We start from the raw sequence: 10,894 nt of genomic DNA on the forward strand, positions 1-10,894 counted from the left end.
TTAACATTTTAATTTATACTCTGGCAAAAAACAACTTCTGGTAAACTAACTGGACCAAAGAATCCCAAAAAAAACAACAACAATTAATTAAAGCAAAACCTAAAAAAAAAAAAAAAAAAAAAAAAAAAACTTTCAAAAAAGGCATTTTTGGAAACAAAACTAAGTCATTGCACACACACCATCATTATTAAAACAACCACGTCTTAGAGTGGCTGCAGTGAGGCAGTACTGTCTTACAACTCAGACACCGTTTGCACCACCTGTCTGCAACTTATTATAAATACCATGTAACTTAAATGAACTGTAAATTATGTTAAGAACATCTACACAGTACAACTTTTTTATAGAAAGTCAAGCGTTTCCATCGACATTCTAGTAGCAATCACAGCTGCATAAAAAGTCACCTTCAGGTTTAGTAAACAGGCTTGTATTTTTTAGACCTTTTTTACCATCTCTGAAGAGAACTTCCTGCTTTAAGAAGCAGTAATGTGCCTCATCTGAAGGAAAGATTAATGGTAGAAAATGTAAAAAGTTAATACAGCACTGCATCTCTTAAAAACAGCCATGAAAAATAACAGCGTTCACTTTTAACATCTTGTCCTTCATTCTTTGTCCCTGATGCAGAATCTCTGCTTGCATCTGACCTGATAGCAGGATGCACAGAAAGGACACGTGTAACGTCGCTCAAAACCTCCAGAAAAGACCCAGACAGTGCAATATAACAGCTACATGGCAGGATTACGGGCCTGCATCCCTGGTTTAACAGATAATACCTCTAAGAGTAAATAATTACAGAGGATAATTCAGACATGAACATTACATATAAGGTAAGAAATGTATTCTTCAGCCGTTCTGTGGCACTCTGGTCGTTACAATACACCACGGTGTGGGGGATTTCTTTCATTAAAACTTGTTTTAATTAGTGTTAATCGTTTTAGTTCAATAAGAAGTCTGGGCTTGGGTAACCAAACAGATGAAAGTCTCCCTGGTAACGTGCATAGAGACGCCTAATGTCCCGTTTGCTGATGCCTGAGAAGTAGTGCTCCACCTTGGTCCTGTTGTAGTGAGTGATACCTGGGGGAATGTCAGGATAAGACACCAGCTCTTCGATGCCTGCAGCTTTGAGGATGTAGGGAGCATCCTGTTCCAGTGTCTCGTGGTGACCCACCACGCTGTAGCTTATTTCGCAAGGTGCACACAACTCTGCGTAAGTTATCCAGTGGATAATGTGCTCGCCGAACTGCCGGTCCATTCGCCGGCGACCTTCCACGTCGCCCAAGTAGCGAACAAAGTCCTCAAAGTGTAAACCCGAGGCGGCGAGGTCACTGTCGCGGTGGCTCTTGCGGTATTTCCGGATGATAGCCGGAGCGATGTCGTGCTTGTACCAGGGCTCGAAGCGAGGGTTCTTCACAAACTTGTCCTTGAACGCAGAAATCAGTCGCTCAAACGGATCTCTCACGATGAAAAACTTAAAGTAGGTGCTTAATCTGTGGAGACACGCAGCAAAGATGCAGGATTTTAGGTCTTCTTCATATTTTAGACAGTCAGGTTTCATATCATGCTTAAACCAGGACTTTTCCTCCCAGCTCAGTGGATCGGAATCCCACTCTCTGGACCATCTGCTCTTGGTGTCACATTTCCCCACTGAAATTTAGGCGACATGAACAAATCTATCAGAAGGTGTGGAAGCATTGTTTTTTTTAGCTTTACTTGATGAGACCGGAACATCTATTATGTAAATTAGGTTGGTATGTGCTGCTGATAAGGTTTACATGTAAAATTATCCAGGGTCTATTTTTTTTTTTTTTTTTTTTTTTTTACCGTATATGAATATAAATCGTCTCAGGGTTTTTTTTGTTTGTTTTTTTTTTTCCCCAGTGTGTGTGTGTTTGGTTGCTTTGATCATTTGTGTTATTATTGTACTTTTCTTGCTCTAATATCAGATTTTTCATACCCCTGATATTTATGTTTCATTTTGTTATGTACGTAACGTCAAATGGGGCATGATTATAATGTATGATGTAACTATGTTCACTGTAAAAAATCAAATTTATATTAAAAAAATAAATTAAAAAAAGAAGCAAAGATGCAGAATTTTTTTTATACTTCTTCTAGAACAAATGTTTTGTCACAATATGTGTTGCTAAGACAAACCTGTGGGTTACTTCTTGTGGGGTGAGCGATGAGAGGCGAGGAAGGCCATTCTTCTCATGGTCATGGACAAGGCTTTCTGGGATCTCCTCCACACTGGAGAAAACTCCTGCCGGCAACAACAGAAACATCAAATGACTTAACATTACCATGCACACACAAATAATACATAATATCTTGTCAAACAGATTTGTCTCTAATTCACGCCATTATCATTGATGCAAACATGCATCATTTAATCCGTCCTTACCATTGAGCACGATGAGAACCTTCTTCCATTGTGTGTTGCCAACTTTAGGTGTCTGGCAGAACAGGATCTTGTGCTTATCACAAACAAAGATCCGGTCGAGGATGAACTTGCTGATGGAGACATGGGTCAGATTCCTGAGACTGCTGTTTTTACACACACTTGACAGCAGCTCGATTCGTTTCTCGACGACTGCCTGCCAGTCTGATGCCGTAGGGACCACTGAGGGCTGAGATACACATGCAACACATTAGTGACTGGCAACGTTGACTTTATAACAGGGGTGTCCAAGTCCAGTCCTGGAGATCTACCATCCTGCTGTTTTTAGGTGCAACCCTTCTCCAACACACCCGAATCAAATAAGTAGCTTGTTGGCAGGCCTCTGCAGAGCTGAATGACATGCAGAAGAGGAATTCAGCTATTTGACTCAGCTGTGCTGGACAGGGGTTGCATCTAAAGGTTGCAGGATGGTAGATCTCGAGGACTGGACTTGGGCACCCCTGCTTTATAATGTCGGCTTTGTTGCAGAGAAGAAAACGGTGAACAATAGGGTTGTGAAGATATGCTTTGTCTCAATTCGATTTAGATTTTTTGGGTGCCAATCCAATTTAAATTGCGATTCTCACACTTCTTCAATATTGCTGATTTTTGTAGATTAGAAGCAAAATAAATGTATAAAACTTTTTTTTTTTTTGCTCGTCATTTTTCTTGATTTCAATGAGGAAAAAACAACACAGTAGCCAGATCATCATTCTGCTGCTATAATGCCCAAGAAGACAAGTAAAAAGATCAATAAAAACAATAAAAATGACAAATTTTACAATGGATTATTTTTATTTTTTAAATTGAGAAGCAAAAAAAAAAAAAAAAAAAGAAATCCAGATTTTTTATTTTTCGATTCAATTTTCCCACCCCTAGTGAACAATGTTTAGTAATCAGTAAAGTTGTCACCAGATGTGTTGGCTTTGGAGGAGGCTTTTCTGGGTTGGATGCAGGAAGGGGTTTCACCTTGGTGCCCGGCACCGTCCAACTCTGACCAGGTCTCTCCCCATAATCTGAGAATCCATAAAACAATGTTGTTTAAGCTAAAACGTTCAAGTTCCTATGCTTGAATACATAACAGAAACAAGTGTATTTCAGTAGAAGCTTGTGGTTGTCAAATGAACAAGAACTCACCATCTACAGCCCTGAAGCTGATGAAGTTTCTTACAAAAATCAAGATGAGCAGGACCCAACCACAAGCCCCGAGGAGCAGCCAGTGGTGCCGCATAGCTTCGCATATCAACCCACTGCCATGGAAAATGATGGTGAAGTTTCTACCTGGACACCACAAAAGAAACAGCAAAGCTAAAACCAATATGTTGACTACCAGCATCTTCAATGTCTAAACTCGTATTAACCATGACGGTTATCACGTTATCTACGTAACATGTCTCGGATGGGATCATTAAAGCTGGTAAAAAGTCAGAAGTAACGCTTTCTAATCATAAAACATAACTAGTTAACAAACACAAGCCAATTAAAAACAGTAGCTACAATTAAAGGCTACTTAGGCGGCTAGCTAACTAGTCAGTTAGCCAACCAGCTAGCCACGCCTGTCCCTCCCAGACTCCCATCACATAACTACAATGATGTTTCGATTAGACTAATAAAAAAAAAAAAACATAAGATAAAGGCCAATAATATACCTTATCTCACCGTTTCGCTTAGTTACAGCAACTTTATAGTTGTAAAAACTCTGGAATAAGCGATGGACGATGCCATCTCGCCTGGTGTTTTCCGCTCACATCCAACTGATGACAGTGAGTAGCTCCACCTAGCGGCGGGTTTTTGTCACTGCAAATGCTGCTGAAATCACTGACAGCGCTTTTTATAGACAATCCGTGCAAAACAGGGATATTAACAATTTATTCAATATATCAGATGTAATATATATCAGATATATTACAGTCCTTTAAGTGTTTCATAAGCCACTATTTCTATCTGGCATTATAAACCATTTAAAATGCCTTATTTACATGCATTTATATTCCTATATAAGCAAGGCCGGATTATCCAATGGGCATTATGGGCACAGGCCCAGGGCCCCATGCCCACTTAGGGAAAACACCAGTAGTTTGAACATAAAACAAAATGTACATAAAAGCCAGATAGTTACACCACAGTCTCCAGTGTGTTGCTATTGGTACCACTGGCTGAGAGATGTTAGAAATGTCACTTCACAGTGTATCATTCACAATTTTCACAATGTTGCAATGGGTAAGGGGGGCCCTGGAACACTCTGTGCCCAGGGCCCTGTGCACTTTTAACCGGGCCATGTACGGTATATAAGCATTTACAGGTTGACATCAAAGGATGTCAATTTACAGTCATAGTTTGCCTATAAACTGATATAGCTTCCAACTACTTCATGGATGTTACAGATCCAAGTATGTTCTATTCTAGCCACTTAGCAGATGCTTTTATCCAAAGCAACTTATAACAAAGAGGACATCGTAGGAAGGTGCTAGTGAACTGTCCCGTTGGACGCAGGTCCTTACATGAAGTGCTCGGTTTTTTTGTTTTTACTCCCTTCCCACACCATATCACCTATGTTAAAATACAAAGAATTAATCCCATAAAGCTTGTTGAAAAGAACTGGGCTAAGTTCTCCAACTTTCCAACAAATATCGCTATACTAAGTGTTGAAGTGCTCCTTGAAAAGCTGAGTCTTCAGCTTGCTCTTAAAAGTAGACAGGGACCCTGCATAGTGGACAGAGTTTGGGAGATCATCCCACCATCGTGACACAACAGAGGAAAATAGTCTGGCTAGTGATTTAGTCCCACGTAGTTGTGTTACATGTAAATCATGCTGATCCAAGCTTTCAGTTTTGAGGCAAAACAGAAATAAAGACAAAAACAAGAGCTTCTTTTATTTCCATTTATTCCACTCACAGAAGGACAAAACTTAGTTTTCATCGACATTGACTGTCTGCAGACCTGTTGGGACAGAAAAAGAGAATTGTTGGATGAAATGTACCCAATGCTTGCAGGGATCCAAAACATTTTTAAAGAGCATATTCACCTTTGCATGTGGTTACAGGAACGTATGTGACCAGGGTGTACAGTTTGTTGGGGGAGTCCTCGTCCTCATTACGCTTCCTGGACAGCCGTACGCGTATCCTGTACGGCACATTCCTGGAAAACACACCATTTACAGACTTTACTAAATGATAGATGTTTAATTACCACAGCTGACACACTGACATGATGGCTCCAATTCACAAAAGTGCCTGAGTTAGTGAACTAGTCAAAGAAAAACCTGCAGATATAAAATCAAAATAAAAATAATAGATTTACACCAGTCTTTAATTTATTTTCTGATGCAAAATCATAATAAAGGAGCTATCCGACACCATAGGGCCTAGGCCAGGGGTGTCAAACTGCTGTCCTGGAGGGCCGGTATCCTGCAGGTTTTTGTTGTCTCTGTGCTCCAACACACACCTGACCGAGACTCAAACAGGTTGACAAGAAGCTGCTGGATCCATTGATTTGAATCAGCTGTGTTGGTGGAGGGAAACAAAAACGTGCCGGATTCCGGCCCTCGAGGACTGGATTCTGACACCCCTGGCCTAGGCTGATGGAAACAAACAGTTGCCGAGCAACATCATAATTTCAACAATGCAAAAGCAAAACTTTCTTAACACTAGGGTTGGGTGATTAATCGGATTTTAGTCTCAATTAGGATCTGGGTTTTCAACGATCATGAAAATAAAAGGGTGCGATTATTTTTCTCTTTGCAGTTTCCTCTCCTGCGTCTTCAGCTGTCAATTGAGCATCACTGGCATTGCAGTGCTGTAAACTACTGCAACAGCCGCTTTGGACCTAACAATTAATCATGACATGAATTTAAATACCTATAACCTATAAGAGTTTATTTCACCACTTTTAGTTAGGTATACGAAACACTTTCAATATGGTAGAATAATTTAGTGCCATCACATCCCAGTCTTAGTTACCATTTTTAACAGAAATTACTCTTAATCAAGAACTTAAACCTTCCAAATATCTTCTTTTTTTCATGAGAAAAGCGTTCAGATAATTTTCCCTAAAAAAAAAAACAAAAAAAAAAAAAACAACCCCAGACTAATAAATATTGAGGATAAACAAATGCTATTTGACGAGTCCAGAACTAAATTCTTCAACACTGTATTAAACATCCCAAAATAACTAAAATTCAGTGTTTAAAGTTAAATTAGTTCTTATTTCTGTCATGGAAACGTTTCCACATGCAAGTGCTATTGGAAAGTAAAAAAAAAAAAAAGAGCTGTTAAATTAAAGAGTTGGATGTCAGCACACCTCAGTGCCTCGTTATAAAACACAATACCATAACAACAACCCACTAGCCACCTCATAAGACGGAGAGCAAACCTTCATCTGGACTTCCAGGGTGTCTAAAAAATGTGTGAACAGCTTTATCTCACCTGATACCCTTGCTCCACACTGCCTTGTTGAGGCGAGTGTCAATGCGGACATCAGGAGTTCCCATCTCCTTCACGGCGAACTTGCGGATCTCCTTGATGGCGCGGGGAGCCCTTTTCTTGAAACTCCTGCAAAAAGACATCGCTGTTAAATCTTAAACAATTCCAATATAAATTATTTTGGTAGTTATCAAACAATAATACAGGCAAGATGCTGAGTTTTTACTTAATCTGAACACCCAGGTAAACCACTTCCAGATACACCATGACTCTTAAATGTGTACAAGTATGTGCAACAAATGAACACGTCTCTACTGCATAGCAGGACTTAAATTTACTAGATTTAGTATCTGGTACCATTTTTCTCTCATCATAAAAATCCACTAATCACACCTTTAACACAGCTGAGTTTTGCTCATTGTCACAGTAGGAAGAAGCACAAGCACAGTAATTACATTGTGGAAACTAATGACAGAGTACAGAGGAACTCGACAACCTTTATAACTATAAAAACAAAAACAGTTGCTGCTTCTTGACCCACAAAAAATCCTTTGGATCTTTTCTCACAGAGCATTCAGCTTTGTTGTTACAGAACCAATAGCCCAGCAGTTCACAGGTGGTCCTGGGTTTATGTACAAGTTCCATTCCTACTGCTTAAGTCGGATTTTTATCCTTAAATACCCCATATTTCCCCCCTGATCACTAAATAACTATCTAAATACATGTATTATACATCATATTAATAGAAACACAGTACAGGCAATTTAAATATGCACTGAGGCGTCGTCTCATTCTACGTGTCATGTGTTGTAAGAGCTTTTGTGGACCCTCGTAACTTCGAAACTTGCCTTATTTTTTCATTGAAATTTATTTAATGAGCGTTGTAAAGTTGAAATGACGTAAGTCGAGAACCGTGTAACCTGAGGACCGCCTATATTGACCAATTTTCAAAGATGAAATTTACACACACATACACACTCTCACTCTGTTTTTCCCTTCCACTCCTGCGTAGACTAGAATCAAGTTGTTTCTAAAAAGAATATTTTTGACTGAACCAAGCTATAATTTATACGGACCCAAAGGTTGTGTCCAATACAGGGCAATCATTTGGGATGCAACAGCAGCAGCAGCAAAAAAGTCTTTAGTGTTTCAGAGCTCATACAGGGTTAAGCAATAAACAGAAATATCAGTTTCTATAAACTGCTACTTGATCATATACCGTATGCACAAATTTTCTATAATTTTTTCTGTAACAATGTAGAAATGGTCTGAGTAGAAGTTCAGTGATGTCACCAGCATATGATCATTCTAAGTTGTTGTCAATTAGTGTGTTTAACTCAGCTAATAAAAAATATTAGAGTGGGGGGTACAATCTTCAAATGGTAAAGATGGAGCTGAACATGAGCATTTTTACCCCGCTTTTACAACAACTTTGCCAACTAGCATGAAACAAGACCAAAGCAGTTACAGGTACAACAATGATCTGTTGTATTCATTCATTTTTCGCTTAATCCAGGGGTGTCAAACTCCAGTCCTCGAGGGAACAGCAGATTTTTGCTGTTTCCCTCTACCAACGCAGCTGATCCAAATCAAATGCATCCAACAGCTTCTTGTCAACCTATTTTTAAATTTTGGTCAGGTGTGTTGGAGCATGGAGACAACAAAAACCTTCAGGATACCGGTCCTCGAGGACTGGAGATCGACACCTGTGGCTTAATCCAATTCAGGGTCACGGGGAAGCTGGAGCCTATCCCAGCAGTAGATCTGTTGTAGGCACACTTAAATCATTTAAGCAGACTGTTCTTCTCTACTGACCATGAAACTTGACTAGACCTAAAAACACAGAAGTCCCAGAAAAGTGATTCCTGGAAATAGTTTTTTTTTTTTTAAATTTATTTTTATTAACAACTGAACTACACTTTTGAAGTTTGCAAGGCTTTCGTTTGATCTTTTAACAATTTTAAAGAAAGATGGCAAGTGCAGAGGAAAAGCAATATGAAAAACGGGGCACAACAGCAATAATAAAAAATAAAAACTTATTTAACCATGTTTTAAGGCAAAGAACATCTAGTTTCCATAATATTTGACTGAAAATGCATGGTATGGAAATCATTGCCAGGTGACACATTTTGTTTTGCATCAAACACCTTTAACAAAGTTATTTTGCATCAAACACCTTTAACAAAACGTGTTGTCACATTGTGCATGTTGTGGATTACTCACACTCCATGAATACGCTTGTGGACATTGATGGTGTACTCTCTGGTCACCACCTCGTTGATGGCTGAACGCCCCTTCTTTTTCTCTCCTTTCTTGGTTGGGGCCATCTAAGAACAAGATATGTAGCTAATACATATGCATTACAGGCTACATAATTTTTTTTAAAAATAGGTAAATTACTGTTTGGGCCTTCATTTGTTGTGACAATAAAGCCATTTACACAAACGTAGACAAGTCAATAAAGTTAGCCTAAAGCTATTTCACTCAGATACAACAACGCAGCGTTAAACTATATGGCAAAAATAAACTTCATCCAACAGTAACAAGGTAGTGTAAAATCGGTGGTTTTAGAAACCAAACTCAACCTCTAGCTCGTAGAAAAGGAGCTCCAAGCAGCCATGCTATCTAAAGCCACATCGGTGTAGCCATTGCAACAACTTGTCATTTTAAACTACTTAAATAGAAGCTTAGCACTTCAATAACAGAACAAACCACACAATATAATGCTTGTACACATATATAGATGATTAATGTTATGACTTGTGGCTTTAATAACTAAGGATGGTGATAGATTGTGGAAATTATTTAGCCGAAAAGCGCACTCACCTCGGCTCGTAGCTGAGGCGGAAGTCGGAAGGAAGGAGCAAGAGGAGAGGGTTGTGGGTAAAGGAAACGAGTCCGTTTTTCAGAATGGGAACTAAAAACAACTACAAGTGAAAATGGTTCCGCGTTACAGCGTTTGTTCAAACATACAGTTTTGCTCATATTTATTCATACCCTTTCAATAAAGAAGGAAAAAAAACAAACAGCTGCCTGTAAAACAAGCTGAAATTGACTGAAGTAATAATAAATAAAAAATTGATGAAAATCATTACATTATTTTCTAATTCTGGTTCAATAGAAATATTTTTTAAAGCAAACAAATAATATAATTTATTACATTTTACATCACTCATAAACTAGTATTTTGTTGAACAATCCTTTAATGTTTCCGCTCCAGTCAGGTGTTTTCTGTTCCTCTCAGTCAGACTTCTGCACCTGTTGACAGGTATTTTGTACCACTATTTAACTGAAAAGTGCTCTAATTTGTCCAGGACCAATTTGTTTGTTTGGTTCTTTTTTTCAACTCAATTATGTGAAAAAAAGTGTCTTATATTACAAAATTATATTTTTGCAAATTTTTAATTATTGTTCCTTTTTTAAGTCTCCCGTTATTTGAGTGATTGTTGTAAATTCAGCCTTTTCTTTAATGTAAGGGGATGAATACATATGAGCACAACTGTATTAATATGCAGGCATAAGTTTGGTTTAGTATTCAGACTAGATGCACCCTGAGGATATCGTTTCCTTATCTGGTACACATGTACCTGGCCATTCGTCTTCTTTTAACTGTTATAGGGGCTAATAGGGCACAGGTGAGGGTGGTTGTGGGTGGGTGCAGGGGCGCCGCCAGGAATTTTGGGCCCTATGAAAGACAGTGGCATAGATCCCACCACTTGATCGCAAATTTTAGATTTTTGTTTTTGCTTCAATTGCTTCAAGCTGATAAAAAAAAAAAAAAAGCTTTTCATGGTAATAAGATATAGGGCTGTGTTTAACCCTTTATGGGGCAAGTGACTATTTTTGGTCACTTAGTTTCCTTTCATATTCAGCGTGAAACTTTTTTTTTTTTTGTTAATGTAACAACAGAATAGAGGTCTTGGTTCATACCAAAAGCACAATTTTAGGTTAAAATGTCCCATTTTAACCAAAATAAAAGTTATTTCTTTGAGTGCCCTATAAAGGGCTATATCACAGTGCATACATCTAAAAAGGT

General features: G+C 38.6%; 2 protein-coding genes across 3 annotated transcripts; both read right to left on the reverse strand.

The window, feature by feature from the left end:
• Nucleotides 1-181: 181 nt before the first annotated feature.
• Nucleotides 182-4,189, reverse strand: chst10 (carbohydrate sulfotransferase 10). Of its 2 annotated transcripts, none has more exons than XM_079264041.1 (6): nucleotides 4,087-4,189; nucleotides 3,575-3,718; nucleotides 3,350-3,453; nucleotides 2,402-2,627; nucleotides 2,155-2,260; nucleotides 182-1,487 (listed from the first exon to the last, which is right to left on the reverse strand). In XM_079264041.1, the coding sequence occupies exons 2-6, from the start codon at nucleotides 3,666-3,668 to the stop codon at nucleotides 935-937; spliced, it is 1,083 nt and encodes a 360-aa protein (XP_079120167.1). In that variant the 5' UTR covers nucleotides 3,669-3,718; nucleotides 4,087-4,189; the 3' UTR covers nucleotides 182-934. The 2 variants fall into 2 exon arrangements, with proteins under 2 accessions (XP_079120167.1, XP_079120168.1); XM_079264042.1 differs by having other exon boundaries at nucleotides 4,097-4,173.
• Nucleotides 4,190-5,304: 1,115 nt separating this feature from the next.
• rpl31 (ribosomal protein L31) lies at nucleotides 5,305-9,730 on the reverse strand. Its single transcript, XM_079263926.1, has 5 exons — nucleotides 9,685-9,730; nucleotides 9,082-9,185; nucleotides 6,862-6,987; nucleotides 5,463-5,575; nucleotides 5,305-5,377 (listed from the first exon to the last, which is right to left on the reverse strand). Exons 2-5 carry the CDS (start codon nucleotides 9,183-9,185, stop codon nucleotides 5,346-5,348), a joined length of 375 nt encoding a protein of 124 aa, XP_079120052.1. The 5' UTR covers nucleotides 9,685-9,730; the 3' UTR covers nucleotides 5,305-5,345.
• Between the last annotated feature and the right edge of the window lie 1,164 nt (nucleotides 9,731-10,894).

Source organism: Telmatherina bonti, assembly GCF_933228915.1.
Source record: "Telmatherina bonti genome assembly, chromosome: 24".
Lineage (NCBI taxonomy): Eukaryota > Metazoa > Chordata > Actinopteri > Atheriniformes > Telmatherinidae > Telmatherina > Telmatherina bonti.

Bases quoted from the DNA above. Each gene is read 5' to 3' on its own strand.
- chst10 (XM_079264041.1), bottom strand. From the start codon at position 3,668: ATGCGGCACCACTGGCTGCTCCTCGGGGCTTGTGGTTGGGTCCTGCTC. The intron at 2,628-3,349 runs GTGACAACTTTA...TGTGTATCTCAG, and splicing joins CTCCAAAGCCAACACATCTG to CCCTCAGTGGTCCCTACGGC. The intron at 1,488-2,154 runs GTTTGTCTTAGC...GTGTCTCCACAG, and splicing joins CCACAAGAAGTAACCCACAG to ATTAAGCACCTACTTTAAGT.
- rpl31 (XM_079263926.1), bottom strand. From the start codon at position 9,185: ATGGCCCCAACCAAGAAAGGAGAGAAAAAGAAGGGGCGTTCAGCCATC. The intron at 6,988-9,081 runs GTGAGTAATCCA...GTCTTTTTGCAG, and splicing joins CACAAGCGTATTCATGGAGT to GAGTTTCAAGAAAAGGGCTC. The intron at 5,576-6,861 runs GTGAGATAAAGC...TGTGTTTTCCAG, and splicing joins GTGTGGAGCAAGGGTATCAG to GAATGTGCCGTACAGGATAC.